This window comes from Clupea harengus, chromosome 13, assembly GCF_900700415.2.
Source record: "Clupea harengus chromosome 13, Ch_v2.0.2, whole genome shotgun sequence".
Taxonomy (NCBI): domain Eukaryota; kingdom Metazoa; phylum Chordata; class Actinopteri; order Clupeiformes; family Clupeidae; genus Clupea; species Clupea harengus.
The window spans coordinates 7,033,749-7,055,941 of NC_045164.1; the positions used below are offsets into that span (position 1 = coordinate 7,033,749).

Consider the following 22,193-nt stretch of genomic DNA (forward strand, 5'->3'; position numbering starts at 1 on the left):
GAGGACAAAGGGGTGTAGGGAAGACAAGCTAGTGGTGAAAAGCTGATGAGTGGCCCTCCATATGTAGACCTGAGTGTGTATGAGTGTGTGTGAGTGTGTGTGTGTGTGTGTGTAAATGTGAGGGTTTGAGTGAGAGAGAGAGAGCCAGAGAGAGATAGCGAGAGCAAAAGCACCCATCTGCACCGTCTGTAACAGAATGCTGCTCAGGATTCTAGGCACACAGCAATGCAGACAAGTTCAGGAGGATAGATTATTATGTACCACACACACACACACACACACACACACACACACACACACACACACAATCACTGCAGACACCCAAACACTGTCAAATGGATCACCGGAATTACCATGTAGACAACAGAACACTGGCATACTGACACAAACACAGCCCCCCCCAAAAAAACAACAAAAATATAAATACACTGCATTAAAATGGGTGGGAGTAACAGGAAGAAGGAAACACATGAATAGAGGGATGAATGAATGGGGGGATGAAAGGAGTAAAAAGGTGAAGAAAGAAAGACAACATAAAGAGGAGGATGAATGGGACATTTCTTGGCCGTCTAGTCGGAGCTGGAGTGGGGGGACTTAGCACCCCTTGCACATTACAACCACATTCAGTGCGCCTGTCTGAGTGTGTGTGTGTGTGTGTGTGTGTGTGTGTGTGTGTGTATACGTTAGAAAGAAAGGGAGAGAACACGTGGAACACACACTCCCAAAGCTGCAGTCAACTACAGTAGCAGTCTCCTCAGTGACCTTTCCCTCAACCGCTAATGACTTCTGCAGCTCTTTCTGCTCTCGCCCCCTCTCTCTCTCTCTCTCTCTCTCTCTCTCTGTCTCTCTCTGTCTCTCTCTGTCTCTCTCTGTCTCTCTCTGTCTCTCCCTCCCTCCCCTATCTACTGTTGTATTCCCCCCTCACTCATATTCCATCTCTCTCGCTGCTCCATCTCTGACATTTACATTCCTCTCCTGTTGCTGCTTTCTTATCCATGTGGATGAATCAGCTGTTCGCCTCACTAAAACACACGTCCCTCTCTCTCTCTCTCTCTGTGTGTGTGTGTGTGTGTGTGTGTGGAATGGTTGCCAAGCTGTACTCCACTCCACTCCACTCCACTGCACCTGTGTTCCTGCTCCTGCACTCTCGTGTCATTATTGCACTCTCTCTCCTTCACTCTCTCTCTCTCTCTCCTTCACCCTCTCTCTCTCTCTCCGTTCCCCTCTTCTCTTCTCTTCTCTTCCCTTCCCTTCCCTCTCTTGCACGAACACAACCTCGGCTATACAGGTCTGGTCCGACGCCCAGACAAAAACACCAGTGGGACGCTGGAAATACACGAGCAGCGGAGTGATGACTGCTAGCGTGTTAGCCAGGCCTCCCTCCTGTGGCTTTTACCCCCAACCAGGCCTCCATCCCAGGGCTTAAACCCCAGCACAGGTCTCCAACCACTGGATCTCACCCTGGTCCTGCCTCCATCCTGTGGGCTCTGCCCCAACCAGGCCCCCCTTTGGGCTTCACCACGACCATCTATGCCTAAACAGTCACACTGCTGGGAGAGATGGTGTTTCATGACCGACGTGCTGCAGCCATTTCTTTGGCCCAGGCTTCAGGTCTTGAAGATCCATCTTCGGGCCCAGACACAGGGCCACCTCTGAGACTGGAGCCGACTTATGGAAGGTGAGTGACCTGGTGTCACATCTGACGGGGCAGGTCCAAAAACCACATGCTAACCGCAGCAAAGGAGAGACAGCCGGACATGGAGACGGAGGGAGGGAGAAAGGGAGAGAGAGAGAGAAAAGGGGAGAAGATAGAAAAGAGGGAAGGGAGGGGGGAGGTCCAGCTCCACCTGTAGTCCCCACTGAGGCTACACCTAAAGCAGTAATCCGGCTGTACACACACACACACACACGCACATGCACGCACGCACACGCGCACACACACACCTTTGGTGGTTCAGGAGGGAGGTATGCGGTGCGTACACGGCTCCTGCAGCGGGCGAGGACAGAGGGGACTCGGCGGAATGAGGGAAGCAGATGGAGGTGTGCGGCGTGAGCCAAGAGGGGGGGATTAACACCTTCCACAGGTGTCACCGTTCCCCCTCAACGCTTCTCGGCCCGTGGAGCGGGGAAACCTGCAGAGTGCTCCCCCAGCAATAAAAACACAGGACAGGACATATTCTCCTCTCCTTCTCCCTCCCCCTTCCCCTTCCCTCCCTCCACCCTCTTCTCTCTTTCTAGTTCACTCTCTCTCTCTCTCTCTCTCTCACGTTCTCTGCTCCTCCAAGAACAGATCCCACGTGTGTGCATAAAAATCTTAATGGCAGTAGAGGGATGTGAGGGGATTAAAATAACCCTGCACGGTAGAAACATCCAGCGCTCGTGAATACGTTCTTCCTCGTTGGCGACGGCCTGTCAATCAAAGCGATTTGTCCAGGGGAGTGTGACGGGAGACCCCACCACCACCACGCGACCCAAAAGGCCGTTCCTTACTTGGTTGCTCTCTTTCTGCCCCAGTGCCTGATGGGTAATGGCTCTCAGGAGCTTTAGGAGCTAGTGTGTTAAAGAGGCTCCATGTCTGCTAATGGGCCAACAAGGCTCTACTAACCCCCCGCCACACACACACACACACACACACACACACACACAAAAGTAACTGAACTCGTGAAGAAAAATGTGAAATGTGAAGTAAAAATGTGGGTTAAAAAAAAAAAAAAAAAAAAGAAGAAAGAAAAAGAGGAAAAGAAGAAAAAGGAAGAAGAAAGACTGAGCTGCCTGAGCTGATGGAGTGAGTGTGGAGAGTAATGTGGGGGTCAGAGAACAAGGCCTCCATATTCCCTGTGTGTGTCAGTCATCACAGCCGCTGCACCTCCCAACACCTCGCTCGCCGTCACCGAGTGCTGTTCTAACACATCGCTGACTGCGGAAAGAAAAACATATCCCCTATGCCGGACATACAGGTCTTAAAAGTGCACACACACATACTACCAAGAGAGTTCATATAAGAGGTAAGGAATGGAGCTGACAGGTGGGTGATGTAGAGAGGAAGCACAATGAGATATGACTGAGTTTTAAAAGTGTGTGTGTGCATGTGTGTGTGTGTGTGTGTGTGTGTGTGTGTGTGTGGCTGGGGGGGGGGGGGGTCAGGTCATCATCCTCCAGAGATGGGTGGGCAGGAGACTCACTTTGTAGCGCATCTTTGGACAGGAGTGGATGTAGAAGCCCAGGTAGTAGTGACACAGCTTAGGGGACTGCTTCTGCAACTGCCTGATGAAGGCGATCTCCCTGCACAGAGGGGGGAGAAGAGACAGATATATTAGGAGGAACGATAACTACAGCTTCTAGCGATCTACTGCCAGTCATCTTATGAGAATGGAGAAGAGCTTTCTTAGAAGGCACACTGAAAATGAAAATGATGTCTGATGAATTCCGTTGATACGTGAAATGGTTTCAATATATAAGTATGTATATTGTATACAATATTAAACAATAACAATTCTAGACGGATTCACATCACAACCACTCAGAGTCTGTCAGATGAAAATGAGAGTATGAGATTTTAACGGTCCATAGGTTGGGACTTCAACAGCTGTCACCGTGGCTGTGGCCATCGAGTGTCAATCAATTGGGAGAGGACAGGAAGGAAAGAGAAAGAGGAAAGGGGACGAGGAATGGAAAGTCAAGGAGGGGGAAAGATGGGGAAAGATGGACGAAGAAAAGGCAAGAGACGCAGCGAGGAGAGGAGACGCGAGAGCACTCGGAGAGAAGTCCACGGAAAAAGAGGAGGCGGTTTTAACGACATCCTCTGGCTCAGTCGACAGCCTGCCCTCCTCCATCGCCTCATTCAGTCCCAGCTCTCCTCCCTCTCTCTTAATTATCACTCCTCTCGTGACTTCCCCCCAACACTTTCCCTCTCTCTTTCCCTACTTTCCCTCTCTGCGCTTCACTTTTCCATCAATAAATCCCTCGCTCTATTCTTCTTCTCTTTTTTAGTCTCTGCTTTTCTTCTTCTCTGTCTCCCTCTCTCTCTATTTTGCACTCTCTCAGTGCTTCACACCAAAAGCAGAGGCCGGACTCTTTTCTCTTCGGCCTCAAACGGCAGCAGTGGGAGAGAAAAGGAGAAGAAAAGAGAACCCCAAAAACTCTCCTCCATAAAATAGATGTAGTGGAAATTAAAAGCTAAATGGGGATAGGGGGGAGGAAAGCGAGAGGGGGAGGGGGGAGAGAGAGAGAGAGAGAGAGAGAGAGAGAGAGAGAGAGAGAGAGAGAGAGAGAGAGAGAGAGGGTGGAGACAGCCAACCAGAGGAAGAGAGCAAGGAGCAGGACATGAGGGTAAGAGGGGGGGGGGAAAAAAAAAAGTGAAGCAGAGCACAAGATTGCCAAGAGGAGAGAAAAAAGAAAAAGCTCCCCCCCAAAAGAGGAGCGAGGGAGAAGCGAGAGTGAGAGAGAAAGAGGGAGACCAGAGCACTGTGAGGAGAGGTGCTGGGAGGTCAGCGCGTCTCTGCCAGGTTCCCTGGTTCCCATCCCCTCCACACAAAGGCCCCGCAGCCTGTGAATGAGGAGCGGAGCAGCAGAGGTGAGGGGCCCATTCACAAAAACGCTGGAGCCCCCCTCAGCGGCCCCCGAGCCCCACGCAGGGGGCCTCTGGCAGCAGCTTGAAGCCACCATTATCCCCTCTTCAGCACGCTGACACTCACACACTGGCCAATTATCCCCCGCCTCCGCCGGCTGCCCCGGCACATACTAATGCACTCCGCAAACTCTCACACACACACACACACACACACACACACACACACACACACACACACACACTCTCCCTCTCTCTCTCGCTAACAACAAGTAAGTGTCAGACTCACATTCTTTCTTCCAAATATGTACACACACACACACACACACACACGCTCCATGACATATCATCATATTCAAATTCCTCCTCTCTATCTCTGAACAAGCAAGCTTGTCACATGCAGACACATGTGTGCACTTACTCACACACACAAATATGTGAATGAGCTGGGTGAAAAAGGTTCTTTCCAAAGTCTCTCCTCAAAACTATAATTATCATCCAACTGAAAACTGCTATTATTTTCTGGACATTTCAATACAGTATGCAGGGGAGCAGGGAAGTACCACTATAAAACAGAAGAGTGAAAATACACAGCCAATACAGCTCAAATGCTGTATTGGACACACACACACACACACACACACACACACACACACACACACACACACACACACACACACACACACACACGAGCTATGGGGCTGGGCAATGAACCCCTCTAGTTCTACCGCTCCCATTCTTTTCCTTTTCGGCCCTGTTCCCTCTTAATGAACCCCATATCTCCCTCTCCTGTCCTTAGGTCAGAATCACACCCACAGACACATCGCCTTTCCCTCCAAACGGCCTCACACACTTACACACACACACACCCCCCGACCCGGTGTAAAATATTAAACATATTACCTGAATCTAAAATAATGCATCAAAAATGTTTAACTTTATCTTTGGTAAGGATCTTTGCTTATTATACATGGAAGTGAGAATGAGAGAGAGAGAGTGTGTGTGTGTGTGTGTGTGTGTGTGTGCTGGCTCTGCACACATAAAGGAACCTCTAGGTCTGCACAGGAGAGCTGGGAGTTGATCTAACATGATCTAGAGCCTTTACAAAACCCTGAAACATTTCCTTCTCCCATACACACTCACCACAGGGCTTACCCGGCAGCCCTTGGCCTACACCTTTCATAACACCACACACACACACACACACACACACACACACACACACACACACACACACACACACACACACACACACACACACACACACACTCTGATGACTAAGGTGTCCTTATGCTGCAGAGTAGCAGTGGTTTCATTCATTGTAACCACATCACAGCTAAGGCTATTCGCTCAGTCTTTCTTAGATGCTCACAAACCCACACCCACGGACACACACACACACACACACACACAGACACACACACACACACACACACACAGTTTAAAGTGAAATCCCTCAATCCCCAGCCACCCGCAACTGCAAAGAAATAATTTGAGAAAGGCCCTCACGCCTTATTAGGTTTCATTTTACAGAGGTGCCAGATGTGTGTGTGTGTGCGTGTGTGTGTGTGTGTGTGTGTGTGTGTGTGTGTGTGGGTGTGGGTGTGGGTGTGTGTGGGTGTAATCTAATACACTACATTTATAAAAGAGAGACATGTGTCTTCGTAGGTACATGTAGGAGTTCACATTTAATACTGGGTACCACTTAAGGTAGACAAACTGTGTGTATGCTGTATGTGTGTGTGTGTGTTTATGTTGTATGTATGTGTGTGTGTGTGTGTGTGTGTGTGTGTGTGTGTGTGTGTGTGTGTGTGTGTGTGTGTGCGTGTGTGTGTGTGTGTGTGTGTATGTGTGTGTGCGTGCGTGTACCTGAGTGCAGAGTAGACTCCCAGTGAGAGGTTGGAGAAGTCGGGGTGGTAGTACAGGTAGACGGAGGACACACAGGAGGGCAGGATGTCGATCACCCCCACCGCGATGAGCCGCCCATCCAGCCAGTACTGCTGGTGGAAGGAGCCGTAGCCCACCTCCGGCCCCTCAGCAGACATCTCCGCCTGGGGAGACAGGGACAGAGAGAGGGGGAGAGAGAGAGAAAGAGAGAGAGGGAGAGCTCTGGTGAGACAGGACAGACAAACATAGACACTGGGTTGTGACAGAGACCAGGTCAGAATTGTGAAGGTATTCATGATATTCCTTCTCATGTTGCACTGCTTAGAATTGGTGATAGTCCATTTGAGCTTTGACACATACAGGATCACAAGTTCATGATATTTTTCAAGGGATGACAAAGTGGAATATCATGGTCTCACACACACTCATATATATTTCTGTATAAAAATCAAATTCCATTTTCTGAATAGCAGTCATGATGAACTTGCACCATCAGATGAAACTCCAGTGGCATAACCACAACGGCACCAGACAGCTCTGCATCAAAGTGTGTGTGCATATGTATCCTAGGTACGAGCGGATGCGTGTGTGTGTGTGTGCATATGTATCCTAGGTACGAGCGGACGCGTGCGTGTGTGTGTGTGTGTGTGCATATGTATCCTAGGTATGTGTGGACATGTCACAACCCTGGCTATCCTCTGATTCTGAGAATACAGAAACGTTTGCATAAAGTTTATGAAGCCAAGATGTCTTCTCTTTTATCTAGCTGTAAACCTACACACTTATAAAAGCGGACACTACAGACTGAAGTCTTCTGGCAGTTTTTTTGGCAAACACGACTATCGTAACGGGGTTAAATACCGGCATGCATGTGTTATCGGCTACGTTTCCGTTGTGATGTTTTTTTTTTTTTTTTAAACAATGTATTTATTGTTTTTCAGTTTGCAAGTCACATCAAATTGAATAACAACAGAACAATACACAGCAAACATTTTCACCCTGTTCCCCCACCCATAATAATAGAGTAACGAAATAATAGTTAAATTAAAAACAGATAATAAAAAGAAACATAAAAGTATACTTTACAAACTAAATAAAGTGTTTTTTGTTGTTGTTTTTCCTACTAGTCAATGTACATAATCAGATATTTGTCCTACTCCCCCAGAGCCTGTTCTTGCTGAAGCAAGTTACCAACATTAGTATTATGCCTTAAGAAGTACTTAAAAGGTCCCCAGCTATTATCAAAAACATTTTGTTTACGTCTAACAATATACGTTATCTTTTCTATTGTCATGTTTGAGGCCATTTCTTTAATCAACACTTTTCCAATTGAGAGCAATTATACGTTTAGCTTGTAATATACACATATCTATGAATCTGAACTCTTTGCTTTGTAGAAGTGGTATGGTAGGATATAAACCAAGAATAAAAAGCTTGGGATTCAATGGTAATTTCTTTGATAAAATTTGATCAATCATATTAACAACATCTTGCCAGAAGGTTTTCACTTTCCCACATTCCCATATACAGTGGAACAATGTCCCCCTTGCCTCATCACACTTAATACAGGTATCAGGAATATTATCATTAAACTTATGCAATTTCACAGGAGTTATATATGTACGCATCAGCCATTTATACTGTAAAAGTTTTAGGTTGCTGCTGACTGACTGCCTCTGTGCCTCTTTACCGTTGTGATGTTTAATCTATTATTAAACTTGTTTAACAGACCGGACGATTTTTAACAAACTGGCCGATAACTGACGTAGCTATGCTATGCTATTACAGAAAGCAGGCCCTGTGCGTGTACTTTCGTGCGAGTCCATGTTAGTATGAGCAGCCATACCTTTGGTGTTGAGATCAGTTAATAAGCGTGGGTATGTGTGTGTGAGCAGAGTTAGTGTGCATTCAGAGACTGTGCTAGGGTGTGTTTAGGTATTAGCACCTAGGCCATAACAGAGGCTGCACATGTGTAAGTTACACACTAGGGGTATACAGTAGCCCACTAATGCCTCCTAAATGTTAAGGGAGATCACCGTGTGTGCGTGTGTGTGTGTGTGTGTGTGTAAGACTGGAGACACACACAAGGGAGCAAGAGGGTTTTAATAAAAGTCCCTGCATGAGCAAAATCAATCTCCACACTAAATACCAGCAGACTGCAGGGACTGGGGCCCCTTTCTCTACTGTGTGTGTGTGTGTGTGTGTGTGTGTGTGTAAATTGTGTCTGTATGGTAGTGTGTGAGTGAGTGTTGGCCCACAATATAAAACAGCTTTAATACCTGCCCTGGATCACATTTCTCTCTGTAGTCTCTCATGCTGGGTTTTCTTCGCTCATTCAGTCTCAGTCTCAGTCTCTCTCTCTCACACACACACACACACACACACACACACACACACACACACACACACACACACACACACACACACACACACACACACACACACACACACACACACACACACACACACACACACACACACACACACACACACACTTCTCTGCAGTTCTGCTTTTTTCAGTCATGGCTCTTATTGCAGGGGTGGATTTTCCCTTTCACAACTGACTTCAAACTGCACTGTAGGGGGCCTGTGTTTTGTGTGTGTGTGTGTGTGTGTGTGTGTGTGTGTGTGTGTGTGTGTGTGTGTGTGTGTGTGTGTGTATGTGTGTGTGTGTGTATGAGAGGGCATTCATTGGAGAGGGTGTAGCTGGTTGGAAACAGGATCTTGTGACACACACACACCCCCATCTGGCCTTGGTTAGGGTGCCTCAGCGTGACTCGTTATCAGTACCAGGAGGTGGTCAAGTATTAATCCAGCTTCTGAAACTTTTACCTCTACATAGGCGCGCGCGCACACACATACAGTATATATGCATGCACATATATGTTCCAGTGCCATCCAACACCAAATCTGCCTGACCTAGGGGCAACCCCCTGCACTCACACACACTAGTGTTTCATATCACTGCAAGACAAACACATGCACACAATCACAAGCATTGGCATACACACCCTCTCTCCCAATCACAAGTCAGAACACACACATACACAGTCCCATAAGCACAGGTAAATAAACATGCATGAACATATACTAACATTTTCAGAACTATAGACAACACAATAAATCACACACACACACACGCAAACACACCCAACCACACACAAACAGACACACACATCAGTAAGCTGCCACCAGAGGCTACAGTTTTAAGCTTTTTCCCTAACCACATTCTTCATGGAAGACTCATTATTTACATATGGTCCTCTGCGCTGACCACAGTTGAGTAGTAACTGAAACACTTCTGGCACAGACAGACACACACACACCAACTGAGGGCTAGTTTTGCTACAATCATTGATTCTTCTGACACACACACGCGCGCGCACACGCACACACACACACACACACACACACACACACACACACACACACACACACACACACACACACGCACACGTACACGCACACACATGCAAGCATGCACAAGCACGCACACACACACACACACGCACACCAACTAAGGGCTAGTTTTGCTACAATCCTTGATTCTTCTGACACACACACACACACACGCACACGCACTCACACAAATCTGAGGTCATTAGAGATGAAGGCACCATCAGCTAGCCGTTAGCCTTGACTGGCAGCTGGGGGACGTGTGGGTGAAACAGGAGGCGCTGCTTTAGATGCTAACTGCTGCTTTTAGGGGCTAATTGGTGCACTGACGGCGCGGGGCTCAGGACACGGGGGCTTCACATGTGCGCGGGCCCCTCCGCCCCCGGCCCGTCTGAAGCAGACAGAAGGGGGGCCTTGCAGGCCTGTCAGTCTGTGTTTGGGGGACACGTCAGTCACTGAAACATGGGCAGCGGGATGAAGGGCTAACTGTTACACTTTGGCTGCCACTCACAAGCCTTTTGAAGTACTGTAATCTAGACGAGTGGGGGAAGAGTGTGTGCGCATGTGTGTGTGTGTGTATAAGTAAACATGTGTGTGAGATGATGTGACAGTGGGGGACAGTGTATTTATCAATGACTCTGTGTTTATGGATGTGTGTGAAGGGGGGTTTCAATGTGTGAGAGTCTGTCAGTAATAGGCGGGTAAAGTAGGAGGGTCTGTGTATGTGAACATGTGTATGTGGGGATTTCCATGAGAGCCCAAATGTGAACGTGTGTAACGATGTGTGTGTGTGTGTGTGTGTGTGTGTGTGTGTGTGTGTGTGTGTGTGCAGTTATGACCTCAGTGGGAAAGATCTTGTTCCCTATGACCATGGCATCACCCTTTAGGACAGCCTAATGGCTGTGGCCTTGCTGCTGTGACAGCAAGCCAAACATCCACCCAGCTGACATCTCCACCACCCACCCGCACACACACACACACACACACACACACACACACACATACACACACACACACACAGCCCAAATCACTCTCAGATGGAGTCCAAACCACTCTCTGTTTCTCTTTCTCTCTATACCAGCCACCCTCCAGCTCGCTCTTTCTTTTTCCCCTTCACCTCAGCCTCATAGCTGTTAACACTGCTTCCTGATTCTTGTGTTTTCTTTTGGCTCAGGAGCCATTTGAAGGGTGTGTGTTTAGGTGAGCAGGACATTATAGCCAGAGGGGTCTTTCTACTTTTTCCTCTCTCTGAAACCTTACACACTCAAGCGCACGCACACACGGAGAAGTAATCACATCTAAATAGTCACATATGCCTGCGCAGCATAAGAAGTCTCCATCAGCCACACTCTAGTCCTCTCTCCGCATGCGTGTTTGTGTTCTCTCTCTCTCTCTCTCTCTCTCTGAATGCAAGAGCTATGTGCTACACCTAGCTGGAATGAATTTGGACATTTTCTGGCCATTTGCCAATTTTTCTGCAAACATAAATAGAGGAAACACTGTGAATATAAACATTAATATTTACGTTTACATTAATAATACGTTAATATTTTTATCGCGAGATTAACGCGATTTTTATATATTTTTTTTAGATTAACATTCTTTTTGGCCTCGCAAACTGTGTAGTAGGCTAACATTACAGTTTGAGTGAATGGTGAGCGCGATACGGCGAAATGGATGATAAAAAGGAAAGTTCCATTGAATGGAAAGTTTACTTTAAAAAAGTTGTTGTTGAAGCGAGCTTCACTGTTGTCTGAAAATGTCAACAGGCAGCTGGCTGAAAGCAAAGAAGTAGTAGGCTTACCTTTTATTGGTAACCTAATTGTTACGGTTCATTGTTTCTGAAATAAGAGGCCTGACTGCTATGTTCCCAGCAAACTTGAAAAAAAGAAAATATTAAGCCATGGTTTAACTGCACTATAGGCAGAGTCCTTGTTTACCTGAAATGTGCACTTTATAATTTTATTTTGTACCGCCCTGTTTGGCAATGTTGGTTTTCAATAAAATAAAACATTTGCAGGGACATTTAGAATAGATAAAAATGTGTGATTAATCGCGATTCATTTTGAGTTAACTATGACATAAATGCGATTAATCGCGATTAAATATTTGAATCGTTTGACAGCACTACTTTATATATAAGTCTATATCTACATATCTAGATATATACACACACACACACGTCTATATGCATATACACTAACAGACATACACCAACAAACACACACACAAATCTGTAATTCCTCTGTTAATCCATCTTGAGCTCAAAAGAGAGTAAATCTTAAAGGGTGTGTGTGTGTGTGTGTGTGTGTGTGTGTGTGTGTGTGTGTGTGTGTGTGTGTGGGAATGCCACAGAGCTGTTAGCCGAGCAGCGTAGCATAGATGCTCTGGGGCATTCGGTTTTATACTGGGTCATAATAAACAAAACCGCTTCGATTACAAGTGGAGGAGACACCTGCTTGCGCTTAGGTGTGAACGGTTTCATATGCAAGCCCACGTGAGGGTGTGTGCAAGCGCATGTGTGTGGCTGACTGAGTGTGTGTGTGTGTGTGTGTGTGTGTGTGAGAGAGTGAGTGTGTGTTTTACACAGCTGACTCAGCATGGTGACAAGTCAGGCACTCTGCTGGGTTTGGGATTGGCCTAGGGTGTGTGTAAGTATTTGTGAGTGTGTGTGTTTTGTGTGTGTGTGTGTGTGTGTGTGTGTGTGTGTGTGTGTGTGTACAGGTCTGGGTGGGGATGGGGGGCTAAGCTTGAGGTCCATAAAGAGCTGACGACTAATTAGCCAACATCCCCCGCGGACTGACACACACACACAGAAGCAATAAAGCACATTTAGGGGAAAAAATCAGCATAAGAGGCAGCAAAGCAGAAACAGACACTCAAATGCAACACAGACTTGTGTGGATGCAGAAGATGCTTACAGTGTGTGTGTGTGTGTGGTGTGTGTGTGAGTGTGTGTGTGTAGATGTCTTTAGTGAGAGAGAGAGAGAGAAAGAGAGAGAGAGCGATGATGCAGTGGGTGCAGCTCAGACCAGGTTTATTGGCCCACCATAATGTCTATGCTTGTACGTGTCCATATGTGTTTTTCAATCCTTTGGTGTGCTTATTGTGTTTACTCTGTGTATAGGCAAATGGCCGAGTCAAAATATGTGGGAAAATGCATGTGTGTGTGTGTATGTGCATAAGAGAGAGGGGGTAAAAGGAGAAAGCGATAGATAGACAGAAGACAGACAATTGCAGACAGAGACAGTAGGTTTACACACACACGCACACGCACACACACACACACACACACCCCTGGCTAAACACTGGCAGGGTGATTGAGGTAGGAGGGCATGCAACCGGAGTAATTAACTGAAGCATGGTGAGTGTGTGTGTGTGTGTGTGTGTGTGTGTCCAGTTCAGACCAGGCCCTGGTGTGCGTGCAGAACTAGACAAACCACACTGCTGGACACACACACATGGACACACATTGCTAATTGCCCTTCACTACTTTTTAAAGCGCAAAGGACTTTGTTTATGGGTAGTTTCGCAGACAAACAAACAAAAAAAGGAATGACTGTAAGCCACCTGTCCCTTTGGCTATGAGGTAGAAAACAGGTCACCAGGTGTGTGTGTGTGTGTATATGTATGTGTGTGTGTGTGTGTGTGTATGTATGTATGTATGTATGTATGTATGTACATATGTATGTATGTAGGTATGCATCTTTGCAGGAGAGGCAGTAGTAGGCTGTAAATGTGTGTGTATGTGACCATGAGTGACTGTGTGAGGGAGTACACTGATTGGAGCCATATGGAATCAGGCAAACAGAGGTAGCTGCACACCATGACCAGCTCTCTCTTATTTTCTTTCTTTCTTTCTTTTTTTCTCTCTCTCTCACTCACACACACACACGACACAACCAAAGAGGTGGTCTGAGGGAGTAAGGCATGAAGAAGAACAGAAGTGGAAGAAAAAAAAATGGAAGGTTCACAAGGACAGGACCTGAACAGGACAATGTGTTCCATGTCTAGCATGCCTGTGTGTGTGTGTGTGTGTGTGTGTGTGTGTGTGTGTGTGTGTGTGTGTGTGTGTGTGCACGTACATGTAATCCGGGGCGTCTGGCCGCCAGGCTTGACGAGGTGATAAAAGCATGCTTCCTATAAACGCTAACGATGTTCATTAGGGCTGGGGCGAGGGGGCCCACAAGGCATTACTGAGGGGCCACATCTTCCTCTCTCCTACTCTCCCTCTCTCTCTCCCCCCCCCCCCCCCCCCAACTCTCCATACCCTCCCCCCCCCTTCCCCATCTCTCCACCCCCAACTAAACTGTTAAATAAAAAGGCTTTAAAGCCCCTCCGCCCCATGCCAAATTGCTGGTGTAATTATTGTGACCTGACAATTTCACTGGAGACCAGAGTCACAGCTATGGCACGGAGATCGTTAACACTTCGCTTTGTGGGTTTCTCTGCGACAGATGGGCTGGTGATGTCTTATCCTCTCTGCTCCTGCTCGGCAGGTGATGCCTGCTCCTTCTATCTGCTTCTGCTATTTATGCTTGTTTGGTATTTTTTTACACTTAGGAGCTGTATAAAACCATGTTTTCATTTCTTACACCAAGCAGCTGTATAAAACCATGTTCTCGGGCCTTCTCTCCAAACACGTTTGTGCATACACAACCCTGCAATGGCCTTCACCATTCTTACATGACGAAATCATGACATTAGGCACAGACCCAGCCCTGCAAGTTAGAAAAGGAAACCTTTATAACCGCTCGTCTAATCAGAGATGTAATTTTGTCAAGAGCACAAGCCATGAGTTTCAACCATTCGTACAAGAGCCCTTCAACCCTCCTTGAATCCTCTATTGAGCCCATCTGCAGTGGGGGGGCTGAACGCTTCCACAATAGCCACTGTAATAACAGGGATGGGAGAACGTCCTCTCGGAGCCAAGAAAGAGATGGGTCTGATCTTTTTTTCCAACATGATCTTGGATCTATGCATAACAATGCAGTCTCTGTCTCTCTTTATCTCTCTCTGTGTGTGTGTGTGTGTGTGTGTGTGTGTGTGCATGTGCGTGTCTGATCAGAGCTGTCACCGAGCACAATCTGGTGGCCACATTTTCTCTCCATCGTTTTCCATCGCTCCATCTCAGCTAAATAAAGCTCCCACTAAACCAAATAAACCCCTCTTCCTGTAATCGCCCCCCTCCCCCCAACCACACACACACACACATTAGCATGTGTTATTACCATGTAATTAGTCTTTTCCATTCTTATAACAAATGAACAAAGCCTAAGTAATTACCAAGAAATAAGATACTTCCCTGTAGGCCAAAACAGGTTTAATCTCTCTTCAATTAAATGTTAGCATTTTATGATTTTTGATCATTTTGATTTGTGCATATGTTTAGTAGAGTTGATACACATCCACGGTACTGTTGTTGGGATATTGACTGTAGGAGCCATTTGGGTTCATGTTTTAATCTTGTGTGGGACACTAGATGGCGCTCCATTTTAATTGGGCTCACACCATATAGGTGTGAAAGTTCAGGCAGGTATCAGGTGTTGCTTGACTGAGGGAGAGCACACACACCTTTTTGACCGCTTCATTTGTATTTGCAAAGGTCTGTTTCATGTATTATAAGATGCAAGTTTGGATGTATGGACATGCTTATGGATTGGATCTTACTGTGAGAAATAAAGTTTGCATAACCAAGAAAGAGAACGCAAAATTGGAACTTATTTTACATCTAACAAGCGCGTCAATTAAGTGCTCGGTCAGCAATCCCTCTGGGCTTAAAGTATAGACTTAGCCCATACACAAGTCAAAAAGGTATACTGCTCCACGTTACCGACGCAGTAGATTAGGCTACAGCCGCGTTCGAACCAAGCCAAGGCCGTTGTATGCAATCGTGGATTGTAGAGAAAAGGACATCACGCTTGCTCATCCAGCCAACAACCACACATCCGTGGACAGCGCGAGGACGGCGTTCGTATTGGAGTCAACTTTGCTTCACGTCTCTGCGAATCTAAAGGCTACCATCTACCACCAGCACAGAAATCAACACTTCGTTTCGAAAGCCAACTGGAAATTCATCAGACGCATGGCGCCCAACGCGAGGTATGTGTAGCGCTACTAAATGAATGGCCATTCAAGTTTCGTGTACACACTGTGGGGCTAAAAATCCAACGCATTGGTGATCCGATGCATTGGTGACAGTCGGGTTGGGGAGGATCACTAAACTTGACGTTACTTTGTTGCGAACTTGTTGCTAACAATTGAACTGAGATGTACGAAATGGCAGACAAGCCCACTGGGCCACCGGCTGATTCGAACAATGTTGCAAATGGCGCGGATGCGCAAGTGGACAAAGAAAAACGTGTTGTAACATTAACTGCTAAAGCGTTTGTTGAAAAAATTGAACGATTGCAAAAAGATAGGAGGGCTAAGCTTAACAAAGCGAGCAGCTTAAAAAGAAAGATAAAAGAGCTTATACAAAAGGGAAAGAAATCACAGGTCCAGTGTGCTTTTAATGAGCTGCTTAAAGTATGTGATGAAGCAAAGAGTGTTCAAGATTCTGTGATTAGTATGTTACCTGAGGTTGAACAAGAGAAACATGATGTGTGGTTTAAAGCCCAAATGTTGAACATAACTGAATGTATCACACAGGTGCAATTATGGGTATCAAGTGGTGAACAAAAAGTATCTAATGATGATGATGATTGCATCAACCCTGATGACAGTATTTCAAATGTAGGCAGCCAACACTCAAGCAGGAAGAGTGCGTGCAGTAGTGGATCAAGCACTACTTCCTCCGCAATAGTTATAATAGAAGCAGACAAGGCAGCACTGCTTGTCCGTATGGCGGCGTTAAAGGAAAAGCATGCTTTGGAGGAGCAAGAACAGCAAATAAGGAGGAAAAAGGAACAACAGGAACTGGAAACCATGCTTGCTGAGTCTTCAGCTAAACTTGCTGTGCTACAGGCCTCTGATAGCCGGTCAAAGGTATCCAATGCAATTAATTCTTACCTGGAAAGAGGAACTAGAAACATGGCACCTGTAAACAGATTGGACCCATTGACAAAGGAATTCAATGTTCTACCCCTAAGCAGGCCCAGCAGACCCCAGCAGTTGACGCTGCCCACAGCCATCAACCCATTAACAGCCATAAGGCCGCCTCAGGGAGCTAGCCAACACCTTGCAACTCGACCAAAGGAGTGGACTAATTCTAACAGCCATCATAGACTGGAAAGGGAAACATTGAAGTCGACTCTGGAACGTTCCCATCCCAACACTCAACCAACAGATCAAAGTCACTCTGGAGACCTTCTCATAGTAATGCAAAGGCAAAATGAAATAACATCAGCACTCGTCCAACAACAACGCCTATCATCATTGCCAGCAAGAGATATCCCCTTGTTTGATGGAGATCCTCTGCAGTATATTTCCTTCATGAGAGCATTTGAACAAGGAGTGGAGGAGAAGGCCAGCAAGGGTGACTGCCTCTACTACCTTGAACAGTTCACTAGGGGTCAGCCAAGGGAGCTGATCCGTAGCTGTCTTCACATGACACCTGAGTATGGCTATGCTAAAGCAAAGCAGCTGCTGTGTGAACATTTCGGCAGTAAGTACAGAATTGCTGTGGCATATATAGAAAGGGCTTTGTCCTGGCCCATAATAAAGACTGAAGAGGTCAGCGCATTGCAGGGTTACTCTCTTTTTCTACGCAGCTGTTGTAACGTGATGGAGGAATTACAGTACATGCAAGAGTTGGATATGCCAATTAATATGAGGGCAATCATGTCTAAACTGCCATTCAAGCTCAGAGAGCGATGGAGAACCATTGCATTTGACATACTGGAGAAAACCGAACACAGAGCCCTGTTCAAAGACCTGGTGAAATTCCTAGAAAGACATGTCAGAATAATATCAGACCCCCTGTATGGTGACATAAGTGACTTAACAACCTTTAATTCATTCATTCCAGAGGCTAATAGGCCAAAGTCCGATCAAGGGAATAGGATCAACGGCAAACAGCTTTGCTACAAACATTGCATCCATGGAATCAATGGAGAATAATGGAGAATGGAGGAATGCGTCACAAGGACTTGACTCTACAGTGGAGCTAGGTTGCATGTGTTGCACTCAAGGCCACTCATTGCACCAATGCCAACAGTTCAAACAGATGAAACACAGAGACAAGCTAAGCTTTCTTAAAGAGAAAGAACTCTGCTTTGGCTGCCTATGCGCAGGGCACTGGAGTCGGAACTGTGAGGGGCGGTTGACCTGTACGACTTGCGGACAGAGGCATCCCACTGTACTTCACATCGACAGGAGAGAGACAGCCAGTGCACCTACAGAACCCGCCAAGGAGTCAGAGGCCCAAGTGATTACAGCATCCCCGAAAACTTGTGATCATACAGGGGCCGGAAGGGATCGTTGCCTGCTTCCCATCCTGCCAGTCCAAGTCAAGTCCATTAAGGGAGACGAAGTAATTCAAACGTATGCCTTCCTAGATCCTGGAAGCTCCGCAACATTTTGCTCAGAGCAGCTCATGCGAAGGCTCAACCTTGCTGGAAGACCAACTCGTCTTCTCCTAGAAACCATGGGACAGGAAAGAGTGGTGCCAGCATACTCAGTCCTCAGGCTTGGAGGTGTCTGGAATCAATGACAACCTTTTCTATAAACTCCCAGAAACCTTCACACAGAAGAAAATGCTGGTAAATTCAGATAACCTGTTGAAGGAAGGAGATTTGGCAAAATGGGCTTACCTAGCAAAAATTAAATCCCCAGCATAATGGCTAATGTTGACCTGTTGATTGGAAGCAATGCACCGAAAATGTTGGAGCCCTGGGAGGTTGTCAACAGCAGAGGCGATGGCCCATATGCTATGAAAACAGCCCTAGGTTGGGTTATTAATGGTCCTTTGCATGGAAACAACAGCAGTTCCGGAGAAGAGTGTACATCAGCCATGGTTAATAGGATATCCATGTGCAAGGCAGAGGCTATGCTAAACGACCGACCCATCACCAAACTGACCGATGATCCAAATGATCTCGAACCCCTGACTCCTAACCATATCCTGCTTATGAAAGGAAAACCATCTTTACCACCTGGACTGTTTGAACAAAATGACCTGTATGAATGTATGAATGCTGTATGAATCATAGGTTAGCCTTAACTTGTGTAATTTTAACCTTGATAATGTTTCAAACTTGTGGAGTGTCTTTAGTTGTGATTTCACTCTGCCCACTTTTCTTAATGGCTCCCATTGGTATGTGTTTTAATTGTTATGTCTGTCGGCCATCACAATTAGGGGCCAGTGTGTAGGAGCCATTTGGGTTCATGTTTTAATCTTGTGTGGGACACTAGATGGCGCTCCATTTTAATTGGGCTCACACCATATAGGTGTGAAAGTTCAGGCAGGTATCAGGTGTTGCTTGACTGAGGGAGAGCACACACACCTTTTTGACCGCTTCATTTGTATTTGCAAAGGTCTGTTTCATGTATTATAAGATGCAAGTTTGGATGTATGGACATGCTTATGGATTGGATCTTACTGTGAGAAATAAAGTTTGCATAACCAAGAAAGAGAACGCAAAATTGGAACTTATTTTACATCTAACAAGCGCGTCAATTAAGTGCTCGGTCAGCAATCCCTCTGGGCTTAAAGTATAGACTTAGCCCATACATTGACTATGGATGTAAGTCTTCAGGAGGGGAGTTTAGTAAATGTGGATGTCAGCTTTGGTGAGGAGAGTGGACTTACCTCCAGGGGGGAATCGCAGAGAAATCTTCTATACTGTTGGAGGAAGAGAGAGAAGAAAGGAAAGAAAACAAAACAAATGTCAGGGTCTGAACAACAACACAACAACAGCTGTTACAGCTACAGATGTCTGATCATTTAATGGAGGATATAACTGGAGGATATACTTTCTAATAAGAAATGTATATGTATAAACTATTAGTATTGATAATACAGTCTCTGGCATGTTTCTAGCATCACAACTCACTAGTGAATCTTACATTCCAATCATTTTTATTTTATTTAATAGTTGTCTAAAAGTTCTGAATAAACTATTCTGATCTGACGATATAAAAAAAACACAATACCAAACCATGCTAAACCACAATGCTAACTAACACCACATATCTCTGCTGAGAGCTCTGCTTACAGAACCCTGCCCTGTGTTTGTGTTGTGAGCGCTGCAGCATTCCTTTCCCATCACCACTGTCGGACACCTGCTGTGAGAGCACTGCAGCACCTGAGGAGTTCCCGCTAAAGCCTCCCCCTCCTGTGACTCAAGTACGGCCTGGAAACATTCACCCACACCGCTCACCGTCTCTCCCCTCTTTTTCTGAGAGAGGAAGTTTTCAATCAGCCTCTCTGCTTTCTCTCTCTATTGCTCTGTCTTTATCTCTCTCTCTCTATATGTCTCTCTGACCCACCCTCTCAATTTCCACTCTGCCACATTGAATCCAGAGTGTTTACTGACATCCTGACCTGCAGTTCGTGTGGATACATGTAGCATGCTTCCCTGTTTAGGTCACGACCAAATCTAAATGAGAACCAGATAGGGAGCTGCATGGCGCTAAAGTACACACACACACACACACACACACACACACACACACACACACACACACACACAAACAAACACACACTGTAAACACTTTCTTGAACACAAGGTCAACTCTGTGGCAATGCATCTATGATAGAACAGGGAGGGCGTGTAGCAGGGACACGGTAAATGTTAAAAAGATTGGCGGATGTTGGAGGCCGGCCTTGCCAGAAACCAGGAAGTATCAAGTAACTATATCAGTAACACACACAGCTTCACATTTCTGCATCTCCATTTTAAAATCTTAGCGCCAGGTATGCAAACAGACGCGACCCTATAGCATGAAACCTGAGCGCAGGACGCACACAAACGCACCCATACACACTCTGTACAGCACATCCACCATCAAGTTCAGAGGGAAGCACGTGGGTCTGCGTCACGTGGGGACGGGGGACGGGGACGTGTTGGCCTGCGTCTCACACAGCTGCTCGTTTAGCACAGGCTAGAACACCTTCAGCCGTCCCTCATCAATCAACGTTTGGCATGTTTGGGAATGCAGATGGAAGTGCTGATGTGTGTACAGGGGGGAAAATAGAGAGAGAGAGAGAGAGAGAGAGAGAGAGAGAGAGAGAGAGAGAGAGAGAGAGCGAGAGAGAGAGAGAGAGCGCGAGACAGTCAGACAGGAGGAGAGGAGGGACAAACAGGGAAGAAGAGAGGCATAGAAAGACAGAAACAGAGTCAGAGAGACAGACAGGGAGAGAGAGAGCGAGAGAGAGACAGAGAAATGGAGACACACAGACAGACGGGCTTGTCAAAGTACATTTTAATGGATCTGCATTATGCATGTGCAGTTTCACAGTTAAGGAGTGCATTAGAGTCTGTGTGTGTACATCTGTGTGTGTGTGTGTGTGTGTGTGTGTGTGTGTGTGTGTGTGTGTGTGTGTGTGTGTGTGTGTGTGGTGAGTGCAAATGTCTGTAGTAGTCTTTGAGCGGTAGTCTTTGAGCGTTTCTGTCACAGCTGATCTGCAGATAAGTGACACTAACACAGACTGATCCAGAACTGGGCATGTTCTGGCACTCCTTGAAACAGGGAGACGCCACGTCACTTACAATTTCTGCCCTGCTGCACGCTCAAGAAGCAGACCTCGACGGACAGAAAAGAGGGAATGAAATAGAGGAGAGAGAGAGAGAGAGGAAAAACAGACCAGACAGAGTATGCAAGAAGAAAATATGGGGAATTCAAGGAATAGAGGGGGAAAGGTAAGATGTGTAACTCTCTCAAAACACGGTGACTAACACAGACAGACACACACACACACACACACACACACCACTAAATTCACATTAAAGCCCAGCCATGTCAGAAAAGACCACCTTTGTAGCGATAAACATACCCTGCACATAAAACACTGCTTACAACATGTGGGCCACACACATATATTTAGTATGCACTCCTCCACTCCTACATGTACAAACACCGATAGGACTACAATGCAGACCCTGTGACCACTTCCAGTGCTACATACACCAGAAGCCCAAAGCACCACGGGTGTCTTAATAGAGCTCAAAAAAGGCTGGAGAAAATTTGTCAGACAGCATCTCACACACACACACACACACACACACACACACACACACACACACACACACACACACACACACACACACACACACACACACACACACACACACCTTCCAACAACTGCTTCACTGTATAAACAGCTGTATACAGTAAGGAGTCCAAAACAGACACACAAATAGACATGAAAGAATACACACCCATGCATACGGCTGAATAT

The 22,193-nt window shown here is 46.3% G+C and overlaps 1 protein-coding gene across 7 annotated transcripts in view; it reads right to left on the reverse strand.

Annotated features, from left to right (window-relative positions):
- The window catches only part of LOC105890965 (arginyl-tRNA--protein transferase 1), a 92,146-nt gene that overhangs the window by 41,920 nt on the left and 28,033 nt on the right, over nucleotides 1-22,193 (reverse strand). For all 7 annotated transcript variants that reach the window (XM_012817097.2, XM_031579515.1, XM_031579514.2 and 4 more), the window contains 3 exons: nucleotides 19,602-19,634; nucleotides 6,437-6,618; nucleotides 3,183-3,282 (listed from right to left, as the gene is read on the reverse strand). In XM_012817097.2, coding sequence (XP_012672551.2) covers nucleotides 3,183-3,282; nucleotides 6,437-6,618; nucleotides 19,602-19,634 — 315 coding nt within the window. The remainder of the gene's footprint in view (nucleotides 1-3,182; nucleotides 3,283-6,436; nucleotides 6,619-19,601; nucleotides 19,635-22,193) is intronic.